General features: G+C 44.7%; 1 protein-coding gene across 1 annotated transcript; it reads left to right on the top strand.

Annotated features, from left to right (window-relative positions):
• The first annotated feature begins 45 nt into the window (after window positions 1-45).
• LOC147444799 (cysteine proteinase inhibitor 6-like) lies at window positions 46-26,107 on the top strand. The gene is made up of 4 exons (XM_086527332.1): window positions 46-270; window positions 24,815-25,028; window positions 25,105-25,256; window positions 25,797-26,107. The coding sequence occupies exons 1-4, from the start codon at window positions 73-75 to the stop codon at window positions 25,929-25,931; spliced, it is 699 nt and encodes a 232-aa protein (XP_086383458.1). The 5' UTR covers window positions 46-72; the 3' UTR covers window positions 25,932-26,107.
• The last annotated feature ends 1,495 nt before the right edge of the window (window positions 26,108-27,602 follow it).

The raw sequence follows: 27,602 nt of genomic DNA, 5'->3' as shown, positions 1-27,602 counted from the left end.
TAATAAACAATCTCTCTCCCCGTAAAATTCTAGGCCTAATCGAAATCTAAAGTTAACACGTGGCCACTTGCAATGTTGGTGGCTATGGCGGTCCACTCCGATCCTTTTGTACGTTCGACTGCATTCCTCTCTTCTCTACTGTTCATCTTGTTTGCGATAGCCCCTGCCATGAGTATTCCAGGAGGCCTTAAAGAAGTGCCCGCCGCTCAAAACGACCTCGACGCCCAGGATCTTGCTAAGTTTGCTGTCGATGAGCACAATAGCAGACAGGTATTAAAACACCTCTGGGAATTAGCGCAACCAACGTCTTGAATAGGTTTTTGGTATGCTAAAACATGCCTTACAGGAGAAGGGAGAAAGGCGTACCAATTTCTAGGTGCCTTTCTTTAGTTAATGAAAGGGTTCATCAATTGAAGGGTCATTCCAATTTTGTTTTAGAATGCCCCAGGATTCACGTTGTTTGAGTTACGAGATATTTGAGGAAATGTATCTGAGGTATGCTCGGAAAACGTATTCTGCCATGCTTCTGAGGTCCAGGCCATGTTGATGTCGACTGATTTTTTTTGTACCAGTAGCCAGCCTCCGTTTTACTCCTCCTCTTTTTCAACATTTTGTCATTTTAGCCTTAGTCTAGGCAGGCTATTTTCTGGGTACCTATTCCGACGGCACACGAGCTTGAGAACTCAGTTAAGTCGAGGTGATATCAGGCCACCACATTGTCTTTCTTGTTTGTAAATTGTAAATCTTAAACTGTCGTTAAGGGGGGGAGGATTCATGGGAATTGAAGGTATTCTCAAAAGTTGGATTATAGTTAGGAATCTGGATTCATTGGAATTTAAGGTATTCTCAAGAGTTATAGTTACAAGCGATAAATGCAAATGTATTGATTACAAGATTAGAGACTTCATTGAGAGGTGAGGTAAAGTGCTAGTTGATGGAGCCATGGTCTTCTTTTCAGAAGTGGGTTTACATTGACACACGACTGTAATGATTATGGTATGTGCAAAAATGCACTAGACTTATCTTCCCACTTGGTTGTGTGGAATAACGAAGGCTCGTTGAGAATCTTCACATTGTGGTGAAGATTCCTATTATCCTTGCCATCATTTGCTTCTGACCGAAAAATGCATAAGAATCAATGTGGTCAATATTTGTTCTGAATAATGAAAGAAATCCGACGAGTTCTTGGGAGGAGAGATCCGTATTATGCATGTTCGGTCAGTGGTTACTACTGTTATGTGTGTGATGCTTTGATTGCTTTGTTAACAAGAGTTGCATGATACTAGCATCGATAGAGATTCACGTTTTGGTGAGGATGGTTTGACACACCTTCTTGTATACTTGGGATACATTATATGACTTACAGTTGAAGCGTTCACAACATATGTTTGATTTTGGTGAAATACCTCCATATGACTCTTAACACCCAAGAGAGGTGATATCTTCGTGCTTCATTACTGTTGACCTGTCACTCTCACTCTCATGTCCTTGGTGTATAAGATTTTGACACGGATGATCAATGCACGTGTGCGTACTTTCTTATATGATCTCATTTATGCGTCACAAACAAGTTTTGTTTAAGACAAATTTATCTTGGATAATAATTTTTTCTTTTATGAGGCTGTCGGACCAAACAGTTGTCATAGCCACTTGCACTTATCCTGCTTGATTTTGAGAAGGCCTATGATTGTGTCGATCGGCCTACAGGCCACTTTGCGGAGGATGGGGTTTCCTAAGAGATGGATTGCTGGTGTGGCATGAATTTATAGATCAGCTTTTAGTGCAGGCACTATTGGTGGGTTTCCTGGCAGTCGCTTGGTGCTTACAGTCAATGCTCCAGGACTGGCCTTCGTAGTTTTGTTCTTTGCTGAGGTTGTCTCTATATTTGCGTGGATGGGAGCCTCAGCTTTGTGGTCTTTGTATGCCTTTGAGAGGATCCTGACTTGTTAGGTTAGGAGTATGTTGATTGTATGCTACTATGGGCAAGTGGGGGAATGTGTGATCTATTTGTTGTTTGGCTAGTGGTGCCCTCACAAATTGGCACAACTCCTTTTGCTTTTGAGTTTGCTTGGAGGATGAGTGCCATTGTGGTCTGTCCATCCGCCATATGTGGTTAGCTTCTGGCCAGACATGTGGCTACTTGGGGTTTCAGGTTGTCTCTCTGCAATAGGAAATGGAGCCAATATTGGAGTCTTTTTGGCGGAAGCTCTATCATTGGTACTCTCTGTAGTTATCCCTTGCTGTCGAGCTTTGTTTGTAAATCAAGTGCTTCTCATTATTGTTTGGTATACTACATTTTGTTGGACACTGCTTACAAGGGTGCTATTGCAGTTTCTTATGGGGGCGATCGGATGGCACTAGAGACACTCATTAGAGAGTCGCATAATAGGCTATTATATTCTACCCCAAGAGCATGGAGGCTTGGTGTTATGTCCCGCTCATAAGAGAGGGGATCTAGCCTAGACGCCGTCGGGATGGGCGTCTAGTGTCCGGGCGGACGTAGTGTGAAGCCGGCCAATGTGGCCGGCCATTATTATAAAAGGGAGGCCAAGGCCTCATTTGCAGTTATCGATCCCCACTGGCAGAGTGCCAGTGGTTAGCCCGTGAGGCTAGGAGTGCGTGAGGTCACCTCGAGGAGGTGAGGCCGGGTGGTATGGGATGCTCGGTCTTACAGGTGCACGCCTATGTCCTCGGCTGCTAGCCCCAGCACGGGGGGCTTACCGGATGGTGGCTATGGTCGGGTGGTTCGTCCGACGTGTGTATGTAGGCGGTCTGTGTAGCCGAGAGATCCACTCCCTGCGTTCGTTTCATGGTATCAGAGCCGACCTGGCTGCACGAAGGACCGTGTGCACACCTACGGATCGGTTCGAGTCGGGGAGCCTTAGTTTCACGTAATTCTTCATAATTAATCGCGGAAATTTCTTGTTCTTTTTCTTCTCGTATGTGCGTTTGTAGGTGCAAATTAATGCTTTATCGCTGATTTTTGATAAGAATCAGTAGAAAATCAGAGGATTTTTTATTAAACTTGCTGGTTTTCGATGAAAATCAGTACATCTCTCATTAATTTACTGAATTCGTCATATAGTAGCTTAAAAAATCTCTTTGTAATCTCCTTCTTTGTGTGAAAAGGAAGGAGAGAGAGAGAGAGAGAGAGAGAGAGAGAGAGAGAGAGAGAGAGAGAGAGAGAGAGAGAGAGAGAGAGAATTACCTCTCTCTGTGCGTTGGTAATTCTCTGTGTGCTTTGTATGAATCTGTGGAGAACGGGAGAGAGCTTGTGCTGGCTTTCCAGCGTGGAGTTTATTTTCTAGCATGACTCTCAGCCGGAGGCTTATCGCGTGTATGGCAAGCACACGCGCAAGTCCAAGCACACGCGCGTGTTATTCCTCTCTATCTCCTCGCGGCATCTGTATGGCAGAGCAACGCTCCATTTTTTTAAGGCTTGTGCTAGAGTTTTTACTATTAAGTACCTTTTTATTAAAACATGGCCAAGTGACTTTTTTTAAGTGGCCTGGTCACTTGGGGTTCTTTTGAAGTATGGTATGAAACCTGTGATTTATTAAAACTCACTGACAGAAACTTGCAGAAGCTTACAAAGAACGCGATTTTGGCTCTCTTGCTCCTCTCTCAAGCCTGCTCTCCCACCTGCTTGCGCTCACGCGCTCCCGCCATCACCTGCTCGCCTTCGGACGCTCATGCCGACGAGTAGAGCTCTCGAAGTTCGACTTTTCGTGATCGAAAAGTGTAGAAAAGACCCAATTTCGCTGAAACTTCCAGTCTTTCACGAATTTCGCCATGAATTCCTCCAGCTCGGATGCGCAACGTGACTGACGCGCTAGGTAATGTTCAAATTCCATTCACGCATGCTCTATACACATGGATTACAAGTACTTTCTTGACCTTCGGCCAACGTGTTACCGCTCTGGAAAACGCGAACGTTTAGACGAACATTCGCTTGGCCTCTCTCGAAGGGGCTGTGCAGGGGTTTAATTCCTAGCTTATTGCTTTGGAAAATACGGCTTAGTCGACGACTGTGCGTATTTTCAAGGGCCAAACCCATCTCCAACAACTGCGGACGCAGGTCGTTGCTGTTGGGCATTCACAGGGTGGTTCAACTGCCACACTTCCGTACAAAACTACAAATTACAGGGGAGGAGAAGAAATGTACGGAACTGGCTGTAAATAACTGGCTTCACCAGTGGTCCACATATTTTGATCTCCATGGGGAGCATGACGAACGGAGGATTCAGACGATTCCTCTTTATTTGCGCAGCAAAGAGCTTACCTGGTGGCTTGATATGACAGAGAGACTACGACGTGGGTTGACTTTTGTGTGAAATTCAAGAAGGATTTCGCCAAAATGGATCCTTTGAAAGCTTATGCCAAATTGCAAAGTCTTTCGATGAAAGCTTTGTCTTTTGATAAGTATACAACGGCTTTTAAAGAAGCGCTCACCTTGTGCAAGGTGGATTCCACGCACGCTGTGCACATGTACTTGTTGGGATTACATGAAGATTACCGTTGGGCCTTAATCAAGGACAAAGCCCCGACTGACGTCGAGGATGCAGTGGCAAAGGCCATGACGTTCCATTTGATAAATGGAGCAAACTATGAGAAGAAAAGAACTTCATACCATCAATCCGGTGAGGGCGCTTCGAGGAAGCGACCCCAATTCCAGCAAAAGACCAAATCACCGCTGAGATCTTCTGAGGAAAAGAAGAAAGCCAAAAATGCTTTAGTTGCTGATGCATTGAAGAAGGGGGCTGTAACAAACTTGGACACTCCAAGTCAAGAATCAACCGCGACAGCACCAAATAACCACTTCAAAACAATTCACAGATCACAATAGATTTGCACTGGCCCGGCGGAGTTCCGTGCCTAGAGATATTGGCCCCAAAGACTGGCGCCCCTTTCGGTATTTCTTTTTGTATTAATCAATCATCAAAGTACAAGAGAGTGGTTAGGGTTTCACTCTCAGACTCTGCGTCCAGATGCTCTGAGAAGTGAGGCCCTCACCACTAATTTAAAGGTTCCAAGGGATGCCCAAAAGCAGAGCCCCAAAAGCTTTCAAAATCAAAAGCATCAGTTCTCTCTCTTAGAGAGTCTTTTTTTTTTTAAAATTTTAAAAAAAGCAAGTTCTCTCTCTTTCATGCAAAAAGCAATGCCCAAAAGCTGCAAGCGCAAATTGCGGCGCAATTTCCGGAAAATCCGTACAACCCTGCCACGTGGCACTGGCGCCAGAAATTAGGGTTTCAGCCAGCAGTTAGGGTTTTCAGAAATTAGGGTTTGCTGCGAATTAGGGTTTCTGGCAGTTTTTAGGGTTTGCAGGAATTTTAGGGTTTCTGGCAGAAATTAGGGTTTTTGCTGTCCGCCACGTCATCACTTTGTGACATACCCCCCTCTTGAAAACATTGTAATCGACCGCGATTACGCCTGCAAAACCAACAAAAGCCATAAACCGTCTTAGCAGACACTGACTGTTAGTACCTACGTACTAGGAACACACATCTAGCACATGTACAAAATCGACAGTCACATCACACGACATCACTAGACATCACAGGACATCACATGACATTCAACATTCATTCGGATCTTAGACCATGATTTATCGGCAATGTAGCTAGCAATCACATCTAGGTCCAATCGGGACCTCATCGATGTCCGATTGACTAACCCCTATTGCAACCATGTCTATTCGAGATCAAGTAGACCAAAATGCTGCAGTCATTTCGGCTATCAGTTCCTGCACTCACAAGAAGTTAAGAACAAATCAGTATCATAATCAGGAATTCCATTTCATAAAGTTATCCAGCAGAATACTGTCAGCTCTCAGTATCCCTGAAGCTCAAAGAGACATCAGTGACTTTAGTATCAAAATCGAGGCATCTGTTGACAAAGGAGTGGAGTAACTCCCCTCTTGTGCATCCCACTGCACCAGATCTTCGGCCAAGCTGAATTCTGGGTTCCATTTGGAGTAGACTATGCTAAACCAAAAGCATCGAGGTAAAGTTTCACAATCTGAGGAGTATCTGCTAGGTCCTCCTCCTCCATCCACTTCACATCAAGTGCATGATAATTCTTGAACTTAACCAAGAACCGCCTTCGAACTTTACCCTTATTCTTCGTATCCTTATGTGCCAAAATCTGTTCAGGAACAAGGATCTCCTCGTTTTCTTCCACTTCGGGTTGCTCATCAGGCTCCCCATCATCAGGCACATCACCTTTAAAAGGTTACAAGAGATTCACATGAAATGCATTGTGAATCCTCCAAGTATCTGGCAGTTTCAGTCGGAAGGAGACTTCATTTATCTTTTCAGTAATCTGGAAAGGGCCGTAGTATCGCATACTAAGCTTTGGAAAAAGCCTCTCCTTTCCCTTGTTCTTTCGTAGGTGTGCCTTCTCAAAACGTAAAAGCACCCAATCATCCTCCTTCAATTTCATGTCGCGACGATGGCGATCCGCTGCCTTTTTCTGCCGTTCTTGAGACTTCTGCAAAGTCTCCTTTCCCTTGTTCTTTCGTAGGTGTGCCTTCTCAAAACGTAAAAGCACCCAATCATCCTCCTTCAATTTCATGTCGCGACGATGGCGATCCGCTGCCTTTTTCTGCCGTTCTTGAGACTTCTGCAAAGTCTCGCGAACCTTGGCAAAAGCCGTATCCAGATCTCGTGTATATTCATCCGCTTCAAAGATCTTATCTTTCGTGCTCAGGAAGGGTGGAACCTTTGCAGCACCTTCAACAATCTCAAATGGCGCCTTCCCCGTCGACGAGTGTATCGTGTTATTGTAGGCAAATTCCACCAAAGGTAAATATCTTTCCCATTGAGTCTTCTGATCTGAGATATAAGACTTCAATAAATCTAGAACCACTGAATTGGCAATCTCGGATTGCCCATCAGTCTGCGGGTGGAACGATGACGAGAACTGCAACCGCGTGCCAATGTTCTCCCAAATTGCCTTGCAAAACAAACTCGTAAATCTGGGTCCTCTGTCGGAGACAATTGTCTCAGGCATGCCATGGAATCTGAAAATTTGGGCCACAAACAGTCTCGCTAAGTGATCCGGCTTGACTGTTTTCTTCACTGGAATGAAATGAGCCTGTTTGCTAAATCTGTTAATAACAGTCCAGATACCATCGTGACCACTCTGTGTTCTTGGGAGATCAAAAATGAAATCCATCGCTATACTTTCCTAGGGGCGGGTGGGTATGGGTAAAGGCTATAACAATCCCTGTGCTTTATGCCTGTTAAACTTGACCTTCTGGCATACCAAGCAACTGCGCACAAACTCTTCCACATCTTTCTTGAGTCTCGGCCAAAAGAAATATCTCTCTACCCCTTTCATGGTGGTAGCAATGCCGCGGTGACCCGTAAAAGGTGGACAATGGCATTCAGTCATAACCTTTTGCCTCAACGGCTGTGTAACGCACAACATAGTCTTTTTCATCAAGTAGCCTTCCCGAAGGGAGTATTCAGCTACTATCTCCCCATCCCGTATCCGTGTGAAAATTTCTGCAAAATCTGTATCTGTGGCATACTGATCGACCATATCCTCGAAGCTCCTATGATGTATCGCGGAAATAGCCAGAACCAACGGTTTCCGAGACAAAGCATCTGCCACCACATTCTTCTGTCCCTGCACATGGACAATCTGGAAGTGGAACAGTGACAAGATGTTCGCCCACCGCATCTGTTTTTCTGAAAGCTGCATCTGTGACAAGAAGTAGCGCAAACTCTGATGGTCTGTAAAGACAGTAAAATCCGCTCCGAGTAGGTAATGCCGCCACTGAGTAAGAGCATGGATAACCGCCAAAAGCTCTTTCTCATAGATCTGTGCTGTCATCTCCGGCCTAGAGAACAAACGGCTCTCGTAAGCTATGACATGGCCGTCTTGCATCAAGACCGCACCCAGACTACGACCACAAGCATCACAAAATACTTCAAATGACTTCTGCAAGTCCGGCAAAGTCAAAATAGGTCCCGTAGTCAATTTCTCTTTCAACGTCTGAAAGGCAGTTACCTCTGGGGGTCCCCACGAAAAAGGTACTCCTTTCTGTGTCAAGATATGCAAAGGGGAAGCAACCTCTGCAAACTTCCGTATGAACTGCCTGTAGTACGAACACAGTCCCAAGAAGCTTTTAACTTCATGGACATTCTTCAAGTCGGGCCAATTACGGATAGTCTCTACCTTGGCCGGATCCATTTGCACTCCTGCGGCTGACACAATGTGTCCCAAAAAGTGTATCTCTGGTAGGAAAAATTCACTTTTTTTTGCATTAATCACTAACTTGTGATCTCGTAATGCCTGAAAGACCTGAAGCAGATGATCTCTGTGTTCTGCCTCATTCTTGGAGAAAACAATGATGTCGTCAAAGAAAGTGCCAACAAATAGCCTGTACTCTCGAAAAATCCTATCCATCATTCGGTTAAATGTCGCAGGAGCATTGGTTAAGCCAAAAGACATCACCAAAAACTCAAATAACCCAAAAGTCGTCTGAAAAGCTGTCTTGTAGACGTCTCCCGGTGCTATTCTGATTTGATGATATCCACTCTTCAAGTCAATCCTGCTAAAGCACGAGGATCCCTGTAACCTGTCGAGTATATCATCGATCCTAGGAATCGGAAATCTGTTCTTGATGGTGATTTCGTTGAGAGTGCTATAATCGATGCACATTCTCCAAGATCTGTCTTTCTTCAAAACCAACAACACTGGAGAGCAATACGGTGAAGTACTAGGCTGGACAAGACCCTTTTCCAAGAGGTCTTTCACTGGGTTCATAATCTTTTCATTCTGTACTCGGCTCACACGATAAGGTGGCCGATTCGGTGGCGTGCTTCCAGATATCAGATCAATGGTATGATCTTCAGGACGAGCAGGTGGTAACTCTCCTGGCAGGCCTTCTGAGAAGCAATCGGCGTGAGAGTGTAGAAAATCTTGGCGTTCTTTATGAAGTTTAGACATATTTGTCCTATCATCATCACTCAACTCTTTCATAAAGATCGAGTAAACAAACAGACTGGATTTCATTAATTTTGAAATGGCCGAAGCCGATATAATAGGGACAGACTCGCCCTTCAGTTTAATATCAAGTACAATTGTTCTTCCCTTTTCTGTAGTCAAAGTCGCTTTTCTCGCCCGATAATCGACCACGGCGTTGTTCTTGTGGTACCAGGGAATCCCTAAGAGAACATCACAACCCTCCAAAGGCATTATGAAGAAGTCCTCATGCCCCAAATACCCCTGACAATGCAACCGAAGTTTGCCAATGACAGGTGTAATGGCTACGTCCCTGCCGGGTGCCGCTAGAACTGCCTCTGCAAGTGGTCCCATCCGATCGGGAGTAATCTCGAGCCGCGCCGCCAATTCCGGTGAAATGATGTTGGCCTTGGCTCCTCCATCAAAGAAAATCAGGGCCTCTTGATCTTTCACTTTGCCCCAAGCTCGGCAAAGTTCTGTACTCTCATCCACGGTGTCGGGATCAGTACCCACACAATCTGGAACCAGTCCTGTTTTCATCTTGCCTTTTCGTACACGGTCCTCAGTTGCTCTCGAACTCTCAGGCCTTTCATCGTCCTTGTCATTCTGTTCTTTCTGTGCCTTTTTAGGGCACTTCGCGGAGATATGTCCAGTTTCCCTGCATCCAAAGCACTTCCCCTCCCTGATGTAGCGAGTCCGCTCCTGAGGAGTAAGTCTGGGTCGTGCATCCTTTTTCTCTGGGTTGCTCTTTCTTTTTCTACTTTCATTCCCAGAAGTCTGTCCGGTTCGTTGTGTCGTGACCTCATCTGTGGGGTAGGTCAGACTGCCAGAGTGAATTGCAAAGCCCCGCTTCGCATGACTCATCAACTCCTGAATAGAAGCTGACTTCTGTTCCAAGCAGTGGTCTCGGATCTCTGTAGGTAGACCCAATGTAAACCGCTCAATCTGTTCTCTGAACGAGATCTTCTTGAATGAAGAGGCAGGTAGAAAAGAGTTCCAAAATCTTTCACAGTAAGAATTCACTGTATCGCTCTTGGTCATCCGGAGATGGTTCCAAGTAGCTCGTATATCTCGCTCAAACTCTTGAGTCAACCAAGAAGAAATAAAAAGCCTCTTGAATTTCAGCCATGTAATTGGCACAGTCTTGCTTAATAGAAGCGTGGACCACCAAGTGCGAGCATTCCCCTTAAAATAAGAGGCAGCTCTCCGAATCTTGGAGTGCTCTGAATAGCGTCCTCCCGCGAAAGCGATGTCAAACTGCTGTATAAAAGACAAAGCCTTTGAAGCATCGGAGTATCCCGAAAAAGTATCAAACTTAAGTGCTTGGCCACCTTCCTTAAACTCTCGGACTTTCTTGCTTTTATCTTCGAGAAAGTCATACTGGTTGGCTTTGTAAAAATTCCTCTTGTTTGCATAAAAGTTTCCGTTGTCAGAGTCTGAACTGTCTGTAGACGAGTCCTCTGTAGAAGTGTCACTCACTAGGCGAGACCTAGATTTCCTTGCCCTTTCCGAAGCGTTGTTTCTTGCTTCGCTTTTTGCTTTTCCTGTCTTCTTCGCTCGAGTCTAAAGAGCTAGAAGAACTGTCAGAAGAAGAAGAAGAACTGGGTAGGCCTTCAAACTTGACGCGTTTCTTCAGTTTCTTTGCTTTGTCGAATGTCGATTGACGACCCAAATATCCCGGGAAGTCAGTACCTTTGGTTTGCTTTTTGCCTTTCTTTTGCACGTCGAAAAGCTGAGCAATCCGTGCATCAACCACGTTCTCCAGTTCCTTCTCCGTATATTTTTTGGAGGTAGAAGGTTTCTTGAGAGCGGGTTTCGGGAGTGGTGTTGTGGTTCTCTGCCACTCCCTCTGTACCTCTTCCAAAGAGGTCTGGTTCATATATTTTGCCATCTTCGGGTCCTTGGCAAAATTGAGCATCATCTTTGTTGCATCGCCAATCAATTGACGACGCTCCATCTCTCTTTGCTCCGCTTGAGTAGGCCGAGGCGGGCCATACTCTCTGTCTGAATCTTCGTTGTGATCCCAGTCCGCATCTCCAGATGCAGAGGGAGTCGACTGATCATTGCCTGAAGCCATAGGTGCCGCGGAATTTTTTTTTTCGGGGATCAGATTTCCCGTAGAAGAGAAATCGGTCGTGCTCTGATACCACTGTAATAAACTTGGACACTCCAAGTCAAGAATCAACCGCGACAGCACCAAATAACCACTTCAAAACAATTCACAGATCACAATAGATTTGCATTGGCCCGGCGGAGTTCCGTGCCTAGAGATATTGGCCCCAAAGACTGGCGCCCCTTTCGGTATTTCTTTTTGTATTAATCAATCATCAAAGTACAAGAGAGTGGTTAGGGTTTCACTCTCAGACTCTGCGTCCAGATGCTCTGAGAAGTGAGGCCCTCACCACTAATTTAAAGGTTACAAGGGATGCCCAAAAGCAGAGCCCCAAAAGCTTTCAAAATCAAAAGCATCGGTTCTCTCTCTTAGAGAGAGTCTTTTTTTTTTTAAATTTTAAAAAAAGCAAGTTCTCTCTCTTTCATGCAAAAAGCAACGCCCAAAAGCTGCCAGCGCAAATTGCGGCGCAATTTCCGGAAAATCCGTACAACCCTGCCACGTGGCACTGGCGCCAGAAATTAGGGTTTCAACAGCAGTTAGGGTTTCCAGAAATTAGGGTTTGCTGCGAATTAGGGTTTCTGGCAGTTTTTAGTGTTTGCAGGAATTTTAGGGTTTCTGGCAGAAATTAGGGTTTCTGCTGTCCACCACGTCATCACTTTGTGACAGGGGCTTGCTTTGGTTGTGGCCAGACAGGTCACCAAATCAAGGATTGTCTCAAGAAGAAGACAAAGAAACCGGAAGGTCGTCCTTCGATTCAAATTCACGAGATCTCAGGTAACTCTGGTGTCATTCAAGTTGAAATCTATCATTTAGCGCACAGTTTATGCACTAATTGTACTTTTAGCACCAAAGTGTTTGATAAGCACGATCTACTTCGTTTCCCCGAGAAGATCAATGGTCACGATGTGACCATACTCCTTGATAATGGAAGCTCACACAATTTTGTGGATGTAAAATTGGTGCAAAAACTGAGCTTGCGGACGCGGGACAGTGTCCATGAGTATCACGTGAAGATGGCTCGCGGCGAGGATACGGATGTGTGGAATCGGATAGTTCCAGATTTGTCGCTCGAGCTGGCTGATTACAAAGAGAACCTAGATTTCCACATCATGCGCCTGGATAGAGCATATTTTATTTTAGGAATTCCATGGTTTTATGATAAACAACACTCATTGTATATAGACTATGTACATCACTCTCTTGTTTTTGTTTAAGCAGGACATGCCTCATGTATCTGTGTCGCTTTGTAATCAGATTTTTGTAAATAATGGTTTTGCAATACCAGTTGTTACTGCTTTGGAAATGTATAAAGATAGGAAGTCTACTTTTATCAATGTGTACCATCTGCTTCGTTTGATTCATTAGTGCTTGGTACTTTTGTAATTGAATTTTGTAAAAAGTTTCATGTTCTTCTGTCGAACTTGGGGATTCCGATGGATCTAACCTTATCCGAGAAATCACGATTGATTTCAAGGATGTTTTTCCTGATGATCTACCTCTTGGTTTGCCGCCTTCGAAAGGAGTAGATCATGGCATTGAGTTGGTGGCTGGTAGTCAGCCCTTCTCAAAGCAACCCTATCGGTTTAGTCGAGGAGGACGAGATTTGGCGGCAACTAAAAGATTATCTCGACAGAGGTTTTGTTCGGCCAAGTAAATCTCCGTGGGGAGCGGCAGTGTTACTTTCTCGAAAGAAGGATAACACTATGGGCTTTCGCGTGGATTACAAGGGGTTGAATAAGCTCAATGTCAAGAATAAGTATCCGATCCCGCGCATGACGATCTGATAGATCGGCTCCATGGAGCGTTGTATTTTACGAAGATAGACCTGCGATCAGGCTATCATCAGATACAGATCAAATTGGAAGACATTCCTAAGATAGGTTTCCATACGCGTTATGGTCACTACGAGTTTTTGGTCTTGCCTTTTGGTTTGACCAATGCTCTCGCTACGTTTCAGCAGATGATGAATGATCTGCTGAGACTGTTTCTAGACAACTTTGTTGTTGTATTTCTCGATGACATCTTGATCTAGAGCCGAAGTTTGTCTGAGCATTTAGTGCATATACGTGCTGTTCTCGAAGTACTAAGAATTGAGAAGCTTTATGCTAAGGCTTCTAAGTGTGAATTCTTCAAGAAAGAGCTTCTATACTTCGGTCACATTATTACTCACGGTGGACTGAAAAGTTGGATAAAGCGCGAAATTGGCCCATTCTGAAGAATGTGCGCCAAGTTAAGTCCTTTTTAGGCTGTACAACATTCTTTCGCAAATTTATCAAGGATTATTCTAAAGTTGCTGCTCCGCTTACGCAACTTTTAAAAGGAGGGGTGAAAGGGCCGAAGACTTCGGGTCCTCACCGTAAAGGTAATCCCTCTGTTGTCTGGAATGAGCGTCTCAACAAGAGCTGTCGGACACTAAAGCACTTGATGACTAATGCGCCAATATTGCACATTGTGGATCCTAGCAAACCGTTAGTGGTTGAAACGGATGCTAGTCATTATGCCATTGGTGTGGCGTTATACCAGGACGGACGTCCTGTTGCGTTTGAAAGTTAGAAACTCTGAGATGCGTTATCCAACGTATGAGAAGGAGCTTTACGCCGTAGTCCACGCCTTGAGGAAATAGCGACACTACTTGTATGGCTCTACATTTGTTGCATGGACAGATCATCACTCTTTGCGCTATGTCTGTGGTCAGGGTGATCTCAAAGGCCGGAAGGCCAAATGGGTTGAGCTTATGCAAGAGCTTGACTTTGAGATCCGTTATAGAAAAGGATCCAGCAATCGAGTTGCCGATGCACTCAACAGGATTCACGAGGTTAATGCCTTGTCTATGGTTGAAATCTCGACGGACTTCTCTCTCTCCGAGGGCTATGTCGTTCCGATAGCTATTTTGGCAAGATATGGAACGAGGTCGAAGCGGGGCATGGCTCGTGTACAGGCTTGGGTGGTCCGGAGAGCCAAGTGAGTCGTGCTGGAGAGACGAGACAATGACAATACTCCATTAGGGGTGGACTATTGTTCAAAATGGAAAAGTCAGCGTGTCGGAAATCGATGAGGTTCGACAAAGGATTTTGTGCGAATGCCACGATGTTCCTAGCGTTGGGCACCTAGGCATCCAGAGAACTTTGGTTTTAGTCAAGCGATATTTCTATTGGCCAAGGGTACGCCCTTACATAGAGAGCTATGTGAAGAGATGCGCTCAGTGTCAGTGCAATAAGGCAGAGCGCCTTAAGAAAGCTGGCCTGCTACATCCATTGGAAATCCCAGATGCAAGTGGCAATTTATTTCCATGGACTTCATCGTTGGTTTGCCAAATACTAGTCGGGGCAATGACGCCATTTGGGTTGTGGTCCACAGACTTACAAAAATGGCGAAATTTATACCAACGAAGTCGACAGTAAATAGCTATGAGTTGGCGGTTTTATTTGTCAATCAGCTTTATAAGCTGTATGGTCTGCTAGAGGATATCGTCAGTGATCGAGATACTAAGTTTACTCGCCGATTTTGGCGAGACGTGTTTGCTCATCTTCAGACGAAGTTGAGTATGTCATCTTCTGACCATCCTGTGTCACAAACTGGTGACGTGGCTGCCCAGCACACACACACCGATACCCTCTCTTGGCATGGAACAGTTCCTGGCAGGCAGAATGCTGACGTGGCTTGTTATACGGACTACGACCTGCTGACATGTCCTGCTGTACGGACACCCGCGTTTTGCGGTGCCTTTTGCGGAAGCACTGTACGGAAGTTCTGCTTTTTGGGTACGCAGATATTACGCATAGCTTGAGAGAGAGAGAGCTTTGGTTACGTAAATTTTAAGCCTTGCTTTAATTCCCTAAGAGGGCTTGTGAGAGGAAAATTGAAAGTGCTTTATTTTTGGGCAGCTTTTAATTTTCAGCGTTTGGGGCTCTGCTTTTGGCATCCCTTGTAAACCTATATAATAATGGCTTGGGATCTCGCTTCTCAAAGCATTTGGACGCAGAGTCTGAGAGTGAGTCCAACCACTCACTTGTACTTTGAGTTGCGGATTAATACAAAAAGAAATACCGAAAGGGGCCAGTGTCGAATCAATTGTGAACTGTGAAATGTTTTGAAGTGAATTCTTGTTGTGTCGCGGTAGAATCTCGACTTGGAGTGTCCAAGTCTGTTCAGTGTTATCAGAGCACGACCGATTTCTCTTCTACCGGGAAATCCGATCCTTTTTACGCGGCACTTATGGATTCAAGCAGAGATCAGTCGACTTCCTCTGCATGCGGAGATGTGGGAAGAGATCACGAAGAGGATTCACGTGAGGAGTATGGCCCGCCTCGGCCTACTTAGGCGGAGCTCGAAGAGATGGAGCATTGACGACTAATCGCGACTCAACAAAGATGATGCTAAATTTTGCGAAAGATCCGAAATTTGCAAAATTTATGAGCCAGACCTCCTTCGATGAGGTGCATTCACAGTGGTGGCAAACCCCCTCAAACCAGCACTGAAGAAACCTCCTACTCCAAGGATGTATACAGAGCAAGAATTAGAAGAGGTGGTTGATGTACGGATTTCTCAGCTTTTTGACGTGTAGAACAAAGCAGAAAAGTACAACAAAAAGCAGAAGAAAGGAACTGCCTTCCCGGTTATTTGGGTCGTCAATCTATATTTGCATCGGCAAGAAAGCAGAGAAAGCAGAAGAAGCGTGTTCGATTTGAAGGAGACCCAGTTCTTCTTCTTCTTCTGACTTGAGCGAAGAAGACAGAAAAGGGAAAAAGCGAAGCAAAAAGCAAAGCTTCGGAAAGGGCAAGAAAAAGGCAAAGAAGTGTAAATCTCGCCTTGTTGTTGACAGTTCTACAGAGGACTCCTCTTCAGATAGTTCGGACTCTGACGACAACAGCTTTTATGCAAAGGAAAAGAATTTTTATAAAGCCAACCAGTATGACTTTCTAGAAGATAAATACAAGAAAGTACGAGAGTTCAAAGAAGGTGGACAGTCAATTAAATTTGACACGTTTTCTGGATATAGAGATGCTTCGAAGGCTTTGGCTTTCATATAGTAGTTTGATTTCTTTGGAGGGCGTTACTCAGAGCATTCCAAGATTCAGAGCTACCTCTTTACTTCAAGGAAAATGCTCGAACTTGGTGGTCTAGGCTTCTACTGAACAATACAACGCCAGTTAAATGGCTGAAATTTAAAAGGCTTTTTATTTCTTCTTGGTTGACTCGAGAACTGCTTGGAACCATCTGTCTACAGGTTTAATCTCGGCAGATGCAGAGGAGTGGCGGACATTTGGTTTGATCTTAGGGAGTTTGCTTGAGTAGCTAGGTCTTTTTGGACCCCGACAGCTTCTTTGGCAAACATATCCTCAGGTGACGTCTTCCTATTCTTAGTAGTTGGAGTTTATTGATGGTGTGATTCTCGTTGAGTCTTGAGTTCCATGAGATTCATGTTTTGCTATTCAATTACAAAGGAAGCAGTTTTACTCTAGGTTGCCTGAGTTTTCTTTATTGTGGTACCCATTCTCTTTTCCCAGGATTTAGCGGGAGGGGGGCTTCCTATCTTGGGTGGAGTTCTCAGCTTCAGCTCTGGAGTTTACCGATGGTGTGATTTTCTTTGAGTCTTGAGTTCCATGAGATTCAAGTTTAGCTATTCAGTTACAAAGGAGCTTTCAGTGATAGTGTTTGCTGTGTTTCGACGTGGATTGAGTCAATTACTACCTTAGAGCGTACTTTTGAGGATACCTTTCTTTCAGAGGGGGCTTCCAGGTTATTATCTTCAATCGACTTCCAATGCTCCATGATGGTGTGATTTTCTTTGAGTCTTGAGTTCCATGAGATTCAGGTTTTGCTATTTAGTTACAAAGGAGCTTTCAGTGATATTGTTTGCTCTGTTCTGACGTGGATTGAGTCAGTTACTACCTTAGAGCGTACTTTTGAGGATACCTTTCTTTCAGAGGGGGCTTCCAGGTTATTATCTTCAATTGACTTCCAATGCTCCATCTAGGGGGGTTACCTTGCACGGTGTCTTCCAGTCCTTGTTTTCCTTGCCCATTTCTTGTGGCCTTGATGGTGTGCTTTTAGCCCACAATGCATTTAGTATCTTGGCGGATGTTCTTATTTAGCCATTTCGGTGGTGGCGTCGTCTTTCGGATTTGTGGTGTGATGGTTGCTCTTCCCAGTGCATCTGAGCAATCATTCCTATGTTTTGGTTTCCAGATTGGCCCCTGGAGATTGTATCATCGAGGACACAACTACTTCCCTTATCCTTAAAATTGGCATGTTATCTTGTACATGTGGGTAGTGGTCCTTCTCGGACTAGGAACCACCATTTATAGTTGGCTCGAGCATTTTTTATAGTGGGGAGACAGTCTTCTTGGTTGTCACGTGACACATCCAACCCCTATGTCTCCGTGGACAAGCTAGAGCACGACAAGGGTTCAGTCAGTCCAGTCAGTCTAGATTAGAAGTGTTCTGCCACTTTTGTGAGTCTGTTCGCAGACCGTGCATGTCCAGACACTTAGTGTAGATGCATATCTTCTGGTTGCACACAGCATGATCATAAGCATTCCCATTAGAATCCATCAGAATCCTTCAGGGGAATTTTTCAGTGCATTTAGCCTATTTTTCCTATTTTTGACATTTTTCACTTATTATTTTTAAGTGACTTTTGTTGGAAAGTAGGTAGGGCAAATTGAGTAAGTTTGTATATAAGCAAACCTAGGCTAGCACTAATTGGCAGAAGAGGCAGCAAGAGCACCATCGCTCAACAGGCACCTTCTCAGCAAGAACCTTGGTGGCGTTTTCTCCTCCAAGCAAGACATCCCTTCCCTAGCGTTTTCATCAAGAAGCCCCATCGCCAAAAGTCCCCCTTTGCTGGCGTTTTCAGCACTCAGCAGTCCATCGCCATCAAGCTCAGCAAATCATCGCCAGAACCCCTAGCGTTTCCAGATTTGCAGCCTCAGCCCACAGCGTTTTTCAGCAGATAAGGGATCAGTAGATTTCAGCCTTGACCACCATAAAGACCAACAGTTTTCAGCCATCCGAGATCAGCACCCATTAGCGTTTTTGGTCCAGATGATATTCAGCCAGTAGCGTTTTTGGGACAGCAGCAATTCAGCCGCAGAATTCAGCCAATAGCGTTTGTGGACAGCAGTACCAAAGCTTCAGTTTTCAACCCTTAGATCGGTCTCGTCATCCCCGTCGTCGACATCGATCTAGCCTAGACTTGCATCAGTCACATGCACCACTTTGTACCAGTTTGTGCAATCAATAGTAGACCACTCTCGCCGATGAGAGTGGGGCCTTCGGAGGAGGGTTTTACAACGTCTCTGGTGTCGTATTTCTCTTCTCTCTCTATCTCTCAGTCTCATACACTTGCACGCACATTGTCCATTCACTTTGTTTGTGATCATTGCACTCTCTCATTAAGAACGGAAGGCTCTCCCTTCCATAAGAACAAAAGGAACCTTGAGCACAGTTCGGAGCACTCATCTTGAGCAAAGTTCAAACATTCATTCCGCTGCTCCTTACATTGGTATTAGAGCTTTGGCAGTGTTCTGTATCACTCAAGGAAAGAACCACAAGAACCACATAATTTTTTTTGCTTGTTGAGATTGCACGAACCCAAGTTCACTTGGGTGTGTCGATTCCTAATCGTGTTTTTGAAGAGTGATAGGAAACCCAAGAAAGAAGGGCTTGACCAGTCTCCCCTTGTTTCTCTTTTCACTCATTGAGAGTGGACCGTGCACTTAGCGGCCGGCCAATCGACGTGAGGTGGGAAAAAGCAACCTTGGTGTGAGCGCAAGGTTGCCAAGGGGTGCGCCCGCGGAAAAGGGCAGAACTCGGGTGAAGAGAAGATCCTTGTCGAACACAGATTGCAAGCGAAAGAAGAACCTCAAGAACCTGAAGATCCCCAAGAACCCAAGAACCAAGACCCGCAAGAACCCAAGTTCCTCGTGAACTTAAGAATCCAAGACCACAAGAACCCACGACTTCAGTGGATGGTCATCATTCGAAGCGGAATGGATACTTCGCTTGGAGGTGATGAGCATGAGAGGCGAAGAAGAATTTTCCCCACTAGGAGGTTTTTCCGTCCCTTCCCCATCTACGCCAAAGATTGCACCAGATCCTATGAAGCTTTTCGACAAGATGGTGATGGGCATGAAGTTAGACCGCGAAGCATGCAAAGCAGAGACAGAAAGGCCTACGAAGAAGAAATGGTAGCCATAGAGCGTAAGTACGACTTGGAAGAAAAAGAAAGTCAAGCCAAATTTCATCGCGAGAACCAAGCAAGAAAAGAAAAGAGCGACCAACACATGAAAGAGTTCTTGCGACTCTTTTCTCAAGTGTAGGCACAGATGCAAGAGATTCAGGAGACGGAGACTCTCTCAGTCTCTTCTTCTCCCAAGATGACACACAAAATTTGCATGATGATTTGAATGACAATGATTTGCATGATCAAGACTTGATTTCTCATAAGCATGATGATTTGCATGATCAAGATGTGATTTCTCACAAGCATGATGATTTGCATAAAGATGATGTGATTGTTCTCAAGGATGATGAGTTAGTGGATGCTTTTTCTAGCGAAGCTAACCTCGTTGCAAATTCGATCAATCACGAAAGATCGATCTTGGCTCTCGAGCCTAGGTCCCAAGAACCCCTTCACGAAGAACCGATCTTGGCTCTCGAGCCTAGGTCCAAAGAACCCTTACAGGAAGTATTATATGTTCGCATGATTAGCACACCGCATTGATCGAGTGTTTTATTCGTGATCGTTTCCTGTATTTTAGTCAGTGTCTTTATGTGATCCCTTTTACTAGGCATGACATATTGTACGTTGAGCACGTTTCACTCATGGATGAGCATGAATGTATGTGGATTTCTCATGAAAGGCTGAAAGGTATGCATTTAAGGAAGTCACATTCCATGTCTCTTCCTTGGCATGACACATTCGTAGAAAGAGCACAAGAAAGATGAGCACCAAGCATCTGCATTTCCATTGGGTTTTGCCACAGTTGATTAATTTAGATCAGAAAGGAAAAATTCGATCTCATTGTTTGCGTGTGTGTGATGAACGGGTTAGCACTCCGTCTATTGGTTCATCTACATTGCATGCACAGTCTTTTAGGAAGACAAGATTTTCTCCACTCACTTTACATGGAATAGGTATGTTCATGGTTTGTGTTGGAAATGGTTTCAGGAATTTTCAGCCATGGAGATTCTTGAAGAAGAAAGAAGCATGACTCTAGACGAAGTTGAAGCATTGAAGGAGCTATATAAGACTTTGTGTCGCTTTCGGCGCAGCCCAAAGAAGGAAGCATTGCAGACCTTTATGAAGTTCAAGTACCGCACGACCCACACTCAGAGTGGGCCCGCGAAGAGTCCCTTCCAGGATTCCGGATGCTATTGGCGATCTCCCTCAACGCCATACAGTTCGGTACCAGTACCTCACTTTGAAAAGGAGGGGATGTCGTGTGACACATCCAACCTTATGTCTCCGTGGACAAGCTAGAGCACGACAAGGGTTCAGTCAGTCTAGTCAGTCTAGATTAGAAGTGTTCTGGCACTTTTGTGAGTCTGTTTGTAGACCGTGCATGTCAAGACACTTAGTGTAGATGCATATCCTTTGGTTGCACACAGCATGATCATAAGCATTCCCATAAGAATCCATTAGAATCCTTCAGGGAAAATTTTCAGTGCATTTAGCCTATTTTCCCTATTTTTGACATTATTCACTTATTATTTTTAAGTGACTTTTGTTGGAAAGTAGGTAGGGCAAATTGAGTAAGTTTGTATATAAGCAAACCTAGGCTAGCACTAATTGACAGAAGAGGCAGCAGGAGCACCATCGCTCAACAGGCAACTTCTCAGCAAGAACCTTGGTGGCGTTTTCTCCCCCAAGCAAGACTTCCCTTCCCTAGCGTTTTCATCAAGAAACCCCATCGCCAAAAGTCCCCCTTTGCTGGCGTTTTCAGCACTCAGCAGTCCATCGCCATCAAGCTCAGCAAATCATCGCCAGAACCCCTAGCGTTTCCAGATTTGCAGCCTCAGCCCACATCGTTTTTCAGCAGATAAGGGATCAGTAGATTTCAGCCTTGACCACCATAAAGACCAACAGTTTTCAGCCATCCGAGATCAGCACCCATCATCGTTTTTGGTCCAGATGATATTCAGCCAGTAGCGTTTTTGGGACAGCAGCAATTCAGCCGCAGAATTCAGCCAATAGCGTTTGTGGACAGCAGTACCAAAGCTTCAGTTTTCAACCCTTAGATCGGTCTCGTCATCCCCGTCGTCGACATCGATCTAGCTTAGACTTGCATCAGTCACATGCACCACTTTGTACCAGTTTGTGCAATCAATAGTAGACCACTCTCGCCGATGAGAGTGGGGCCTTCGGAGGAGGGTTTTACAACGTCTCTGGTGTCGTATTTCTCTTCTCTCTCTATCTCTCAGTCTCATACACTTGCACGCACATTGTCCATTCACTTTGTTTGTGATCATTGCACTCTCTCATTAAGAACGGAAGGCTCTCCCTTCCATAAGAACAAAAGGAACCTTGAGCACAGTTCGGAGCACTCATCTTGAGCAAAGTTCAAACATTCATTCCGCTGCACCTAACATTGGTTCTCCCAGATTGGGTTCCAGGTTCCATAGGTATATTTTCCTTTAGGATTCACCTCCCTATGGTGATCCATTCACATAGGTAGAGACTGTCGGAGAGTTATGACAGTTATCCATGGTTAGGGTGTTTCTCCCTTCAAAGGGGGATGTGGAGCCAGCTTGGGAGTCGGTTTGCGCAGACAACCTCCTTCTGTTTTAGTGGTTCCATGTGCAGCGGACAGGATTGACAGTCTAGTTGGTGGCTTTCGATAGCACCTTATCCTTCTTTTGCAGAGCTTGGGTGCATGGTCTCTTGATCTTGCTGTGTTAGGTGCAGTCTCATTATTGATGTGTATTTCTTTTTGCTGGATGTTTGTTCCTGATTCACTCTGAGAGTCGGGTGATATTCTCTCGGGTGGTGCTCTAGACAGATGAAGATTAGTTGGAGTTTCACTCTCAGTTTCGATGGAGTTTCTTCAGATACTGTTCTGTTCATCATTGTACGTGGTGGTTTGTGAAGTTCTTTGGTTCTTCATTGTCGGACATATACTTTCTTAGTAGCCTCAGCCGTCCCTTTCCTTGGGCTTCCCGTTGCAGCTTGGAGATTTTGGCATGTGGTATATTGTAACAGACTTGGACACCCCAAGTCGGAAATCTGGCACGACACACGAGAGAATCACTTAAAATACTTCACAACTTTATCACACTTTCCAAAAATACAGTCGACACGGCTTGACGTAGTTCCGTGCCTAGAAATATTGGCCCCAAAATCAGGCGCCCCTTTCGGTATTTATTCTTTATATTAATGCTTGAGCAAACTTACAACTCCCGCGGGCCCTCTCTGCTCAGAAGCTCGTCAGCTAATTGAGAGAAAGAGTGGTCTTGGGTTCTTATTTAAAGGGCCATTGAAAAGTAGTTACATGAAAAGCTTCAAACTCAAAAGCTAATGGCTTAAAAGCAGTCTGCGGAAATCGTGGAAATCCGTATAGCCTACCACGTGGCATGTCAGCGCAAAACGTAGAGATCCGTACTGTTGCCACGTCAGTATGCCAACGCAATTTGTGGGATTCCGTACTGCCACATCATCAATTCGTGCTGTCACGTCATCAGTTTGTGACATATATGACCAGTAGTGCAGGTTTCCGACTCTTTCCTCGAGGGTGGAGCACTTTAGAGTTGGGAAATGATTCGGATATCCACAATTTTATGCTTTTACCCTGAGTGTTGATGCATTCTCTTGGAGCGGTCAGCAACAGTACCTTCTGCAGATGCTGGTTGTGCAACTTGTGAGTCGGTTGGCTCGAGGAGATTCTTGTTAGAGCTGGATTTACTATCGGCGGACAACATTTTACTTCACGGACGCCTTTCAGGGGTAGCAGTTGGATTGTATTTACTACAGGATACTTACCCACTATAGAGTTTGTAGCAGATATCCTCATCCACGAAACCCTCTCTTTGCAGTTGCAGATTGCTCACTCCAGCTTCCTAGTTCGACTTCCTTTCCAGGAGCTGAGAGGTGTTAGAGTTCAGGCATCTCTCTTGGTTCATCCAGTCGGTTCCAGTTTCTCCCAGGGACAGGTGCTTGGGAGTGAGGGTTGTTTTGTGGTTGTGCCCGGCCAGTGTGAGGTAGGTCTCTCATGTCAGGTTGTGTCTAGCCATGTTTAGCTCGGGTTTTGGCTTTGCTCCATGGTCAGATAGGCTCCTAGAGGCTTGGGATATTTTATCCTAGGCTCCCCCTATTTTTCCCAGGCATTTGGTGCCTCTCTCCCATTTTCTTCCCTATTTGTTGGGTCGTGGAGTCTTGAGGCTGGGTCGGGCAGCCACGGGCAGCACCTATGTATGCTGTAAGGGGGTTCACCTCCAGTTGTATGCAGTTTAGCCCCAATTCAGGGGCGCCCTCTCATGGGCACCCCAGGGGGTAGCATATGGAGATCACTAGCAGGCAGCCTATCCCGTCGGCATCTCAGTCAGAGGCATATCACTATCCTCTTGTGCCGGCCTAGGAGAGCAGAGATCCAGTTCTCTCTCTCTCTCTAACCTTTCTATCACCCAAGTGTGGTAGATTGGTTATGCCATTTCCCTCTTGAATAACAGTTCTTGAGTTCAACTCCTTGTCGGCTAGATCTTTAAGGTCTCTTGGGATAGTTTCCTTCGACGTTAAAACTCTCTTCTTCTTCTTCTTCTTCTTCTCTCTCTCTCTCTCTCTCTCTCTCTCTCTCTCTCTCTCTCTCTCTCTCTCTCTCTCTCTCTCCAGTTCTTCCTTTGCAAGGAGACGGATCAGTGTTGGGGAGCCTAGCCCATGTGGTGGCCGTGTCAATGATCTCATGTGCAAGAGCAGTTGGCAGTGTTAGTAGCAGTTGCAGTTGTGTGCACCTCGGGTCTATCCGTTGGGCATGTCAGTTCTATGCCGGACCACCCTTGGTCGCTTGCGTGAGCAGATTGTTATCAGCATAGAGAGCCTTTCCCAGATCTCTCTCTCTCTCTCTCTCTCTCTCTCTCTCTCTCTCTCTCTCTCTCTCATTCTCAGATGTCCCGTCTCTTTCTACCTTAGTGATCTCTCTTCTCTACCGGTGTGCCTTGTTCATGTGTTTGGCATTGCAGGTGTTCTAGATCGGAGTCGAGGTGCCCACCGGATCACCAGTCAGTTCTTGTCTTCATTGCATCTTTCGCTGCAACCTTTGACAGCTCTCATTTAAGAGTTCGAGAAACTTGAGGAACATGCCTGAACCAACCAGACATCATTCAATAACTTCTTGACATGTGTGATGACAGGAATTTGAAGTGACTTTTTCCTCTTCTTGGAAGTGGTTACTAATGGGCACCAGTTCATCTGGGTGATTCTTTTCTTCGCCCATTTCATGATTTAGCAGTTGTACATGTGTTGTTGTTAATGGGGGTTTCTCCCTTTTCTTTGGTATAGTGTACCCTCTTGATAGGGGAAATTCACCTTCTGGGCAGATTAAAAAATAATAGAAGGATTTTTTTTGCGCAAAAAATTAGATAGCACCAACTTTTTCTCTACGTAAAATTGGTACCAGAGCTGCACTCTTGGAACCAATTATGTCTGCTATGGTATTTGTACACGTGCTGCCTCCTGTCTCCTGTCCATGCTGACCCCTTTTTTTGGGGGGGTTTTTTTTTTTGTCTTGGCAGAACTCTGATCTGGAATATCAAGGCATTGTGTCAGCACACACGCAGGTTGTTGCTGGGCTCATGTACCATTTGAAATTGAGGGCTGCATCTGCCGGGAAAGTCAATGTCTATGAAGCCAAGGTATGGATCAAACCTTGGGAGAAGTTCAAATCATTAGAGCACTTCGAGAAGGTGGAAAGCTCTTTGACACCAGCAGACCTTGGAACACATTTAGGTAATTATCGGTCTTCGACTTCCCTAAATTTATAGCAGTTTAAAAAGTCGTGTTTTGAACTCTCTTTTGAAAACAGATGATGACTTTGAGCGTTTGGGATTGCGACCGGTTTCGTCTGACGATCCTGCTGTGAAGGAGGCAGCTAAAGAAGCTTTGAAAAGTGTACAAGCTAGATCTAACTCCTTAGTTCCATACGAGCTGAAGGAAGTAGTGACAGCACATGCTGAGGTTTGTCTCAATTTTGTTGTATATGAGGTTTGATGTGTAATATTAGGCTGGGTTCAGACAGAGTCAGCGGCAGAAGGTGCACTTCTCCCATGCCGGGGGTACCGTCGTTGACAAGAGGCAGAGGCAATCTTCATTTTCTTTATTTCATATGCTTCCACCAGCCAATAAGCTGTTGCATGATGGTTGGGTGCTACCCTGCATGCTGTGGATTCAGGTTCAAACTGCAATCTCCACGTTCCATGCTGAAAAGTGGGTGGAAGAGGCCGATTTTTGGCCCTCGCGGGTGTGGGGGGATTTTGTGTGGGTCCGGAAGTACTCAAGTCTCTTTTTCTCCAATGAGCCTCCTACGTGTGGAATCACGCAACATTTGAAGCTGTCGTCCATTGGCTCATCTGAACCCAGCCTTAGTCTTTGTGTTGGCTTTGCTGGTGCTGCCTCGGTTGTTGCACCGTTGACTTCACACGGTTTTATAAAGTGATTTTGATCGGCCATTTCAATCATTAGAGTGCTGTTTTTATTGTGTTTATTTTGGCATGGCAGGTCACTAATGAACATACCAAGTTCAACATCTTGTTCAAGGTGCAGAGAGGATCAAAAGAAGAACAGTTCAAGGCTGAGGTTTTGCGGACAGTGGTAGGAGCCTGGACACTCAAGGATCTCCAACAACATCACTGAAAACAAGCAACATAATTCTATATAATGTGTGGAAGCACCTGTCGTGCTTAAAACAAGGCTCGACATATGAAGAATGTGCATAACTTACCCTTCAAGCGGATTATAAAATTGCGCATACGCCGTATGTTTGTTAATTGCTATATGAATTGTCCATTTACGTAGTTTTTCATTACCCAGCTCAGTTGCTTATTGTCAAAATTGAACTCATGTTCTTGTTGTTTGATTTTGTGGGGTAACCAAGTTGTCGAGTAACATGGGCTTATATGATAAGTTCAGTTTAGTATCTGCTTTCTGGTCTTGGCTTGTCCCATTTTCTGTGGGTCTCATTATCACGAGTGCCCATTTCAAAGATTATTGGTTTTCAGAAAAATTGCTGCGGGGAGTGGTCAATTACACCGGCACAAACTCTTTACCTAGTTATCATGTCTGTTTATTGTATGTGGGGGCTTCGAGGGTTTAATTTTCTTATAAGCCATAGTCAATCTTGCTTTTGGTCATTTGTCAAATCATACGCAAATGACGATGGAGATTATAGGCATATGACCTCTCTCTCTCTCTCTCTCTCTCTCTCTCTCTCGTGTGGGTGGGTGTGTACCTAGCTAAGATCTGGGTTTCTAGGTTGTGTGGGTGCTTCTGAGACACATTTCACATGTTCTCGAGCAAATATACCTTGCACTCTTTGACCAGGGAATTCAGTAAAACTGAAATTGCATGGCCTTTCTTTGGTGTGCCACAGCAACATAACGTGTTTAAAACACCATTACAAAATTCTTTTCAAAATTTCTAGTACATGGCCTCTCGATTTAAGGTTTTTTCTTGGACAATCAAGAGGGTAGGAGTAACATCTCTGTTAGGTATCTTTCTGTGCACAAGTCTCTAATGGAACACTAGTCCCCCTCAAGGCACATGTAGTGCTTGAGGGCAATTGTATTATCGAGCCGTATTATCGAGCTAATATAAATTCTCTCAAATCACAATTGTATGGCAAAGAAAAAGAAAAAAAGATTTTTTCTTGGACCCACTTTGTAGCTACTTGTTTCATGATTTTCTTGTTCATTACAGAATAATTGTGTTATTTGTTAAAGTTGTCCATATGTATGTATGTATGTGCACACATGGACACCCTGATGTAATATACATCATGTAGCAAGCACTCACACACATTTGGTGCGTCAAGTTAGTTTCTGTATGTAGTGACCAACTGCTCAACAAGAACACTTGTAGCAAAAATGCTCCAATGTTTGCAAAACAAAACTATCATCTCGGAGTGCATAACTACGAGGGAAGCATTTATTTATTCATGTATGGGGATGATCTTATGCGACCACTAGCTGTTTAAGAACTATGGAAGCCTTCGATGCCTGTATAAGGGCATAAATCAACATACAAGTATTGAAAGCAAAGATTTAGTTTGAATTCATGGTGAGCAAATGATCTGGCCATCTTAATGAGGGATTATTTTCAACATGTTGCTACAGTAATGCTTTAATGCAAACGACGAGGCGTAAATGCTAGGGTTGATATTGGATGGGTATTTTCCCCCTTTTTTGGACATTTTGCCCATTATTGATGGGCAAAATGTGAGCTACCCTGCGAAAAATACACTAAAATAGGCAAAATAGAACCTTTGAAATTTGAAGGGCAATTGTGCTCATAAAAAATCCACCATGA

This window comes from Adiantum capillus-veneris, chromosome 13 (genome assembly GCF_014529385.1).
Source record: "Adiantum capillus-veneris isolate H3 chromosome 13, ASM1452938v2, whole genome shotgun sequence".
Taxonomy (NCBI): domain Eukaryota; kingdom Viridiplantae; phylum Streptophyta; class Polypodiopsida; order Polypodiales; family Pteridaceae; genus Adiantum; species Adiantum capillus-veneris.
This window is presented reverse-complemented; position numbering and strand designations above follow the sequence as displayed.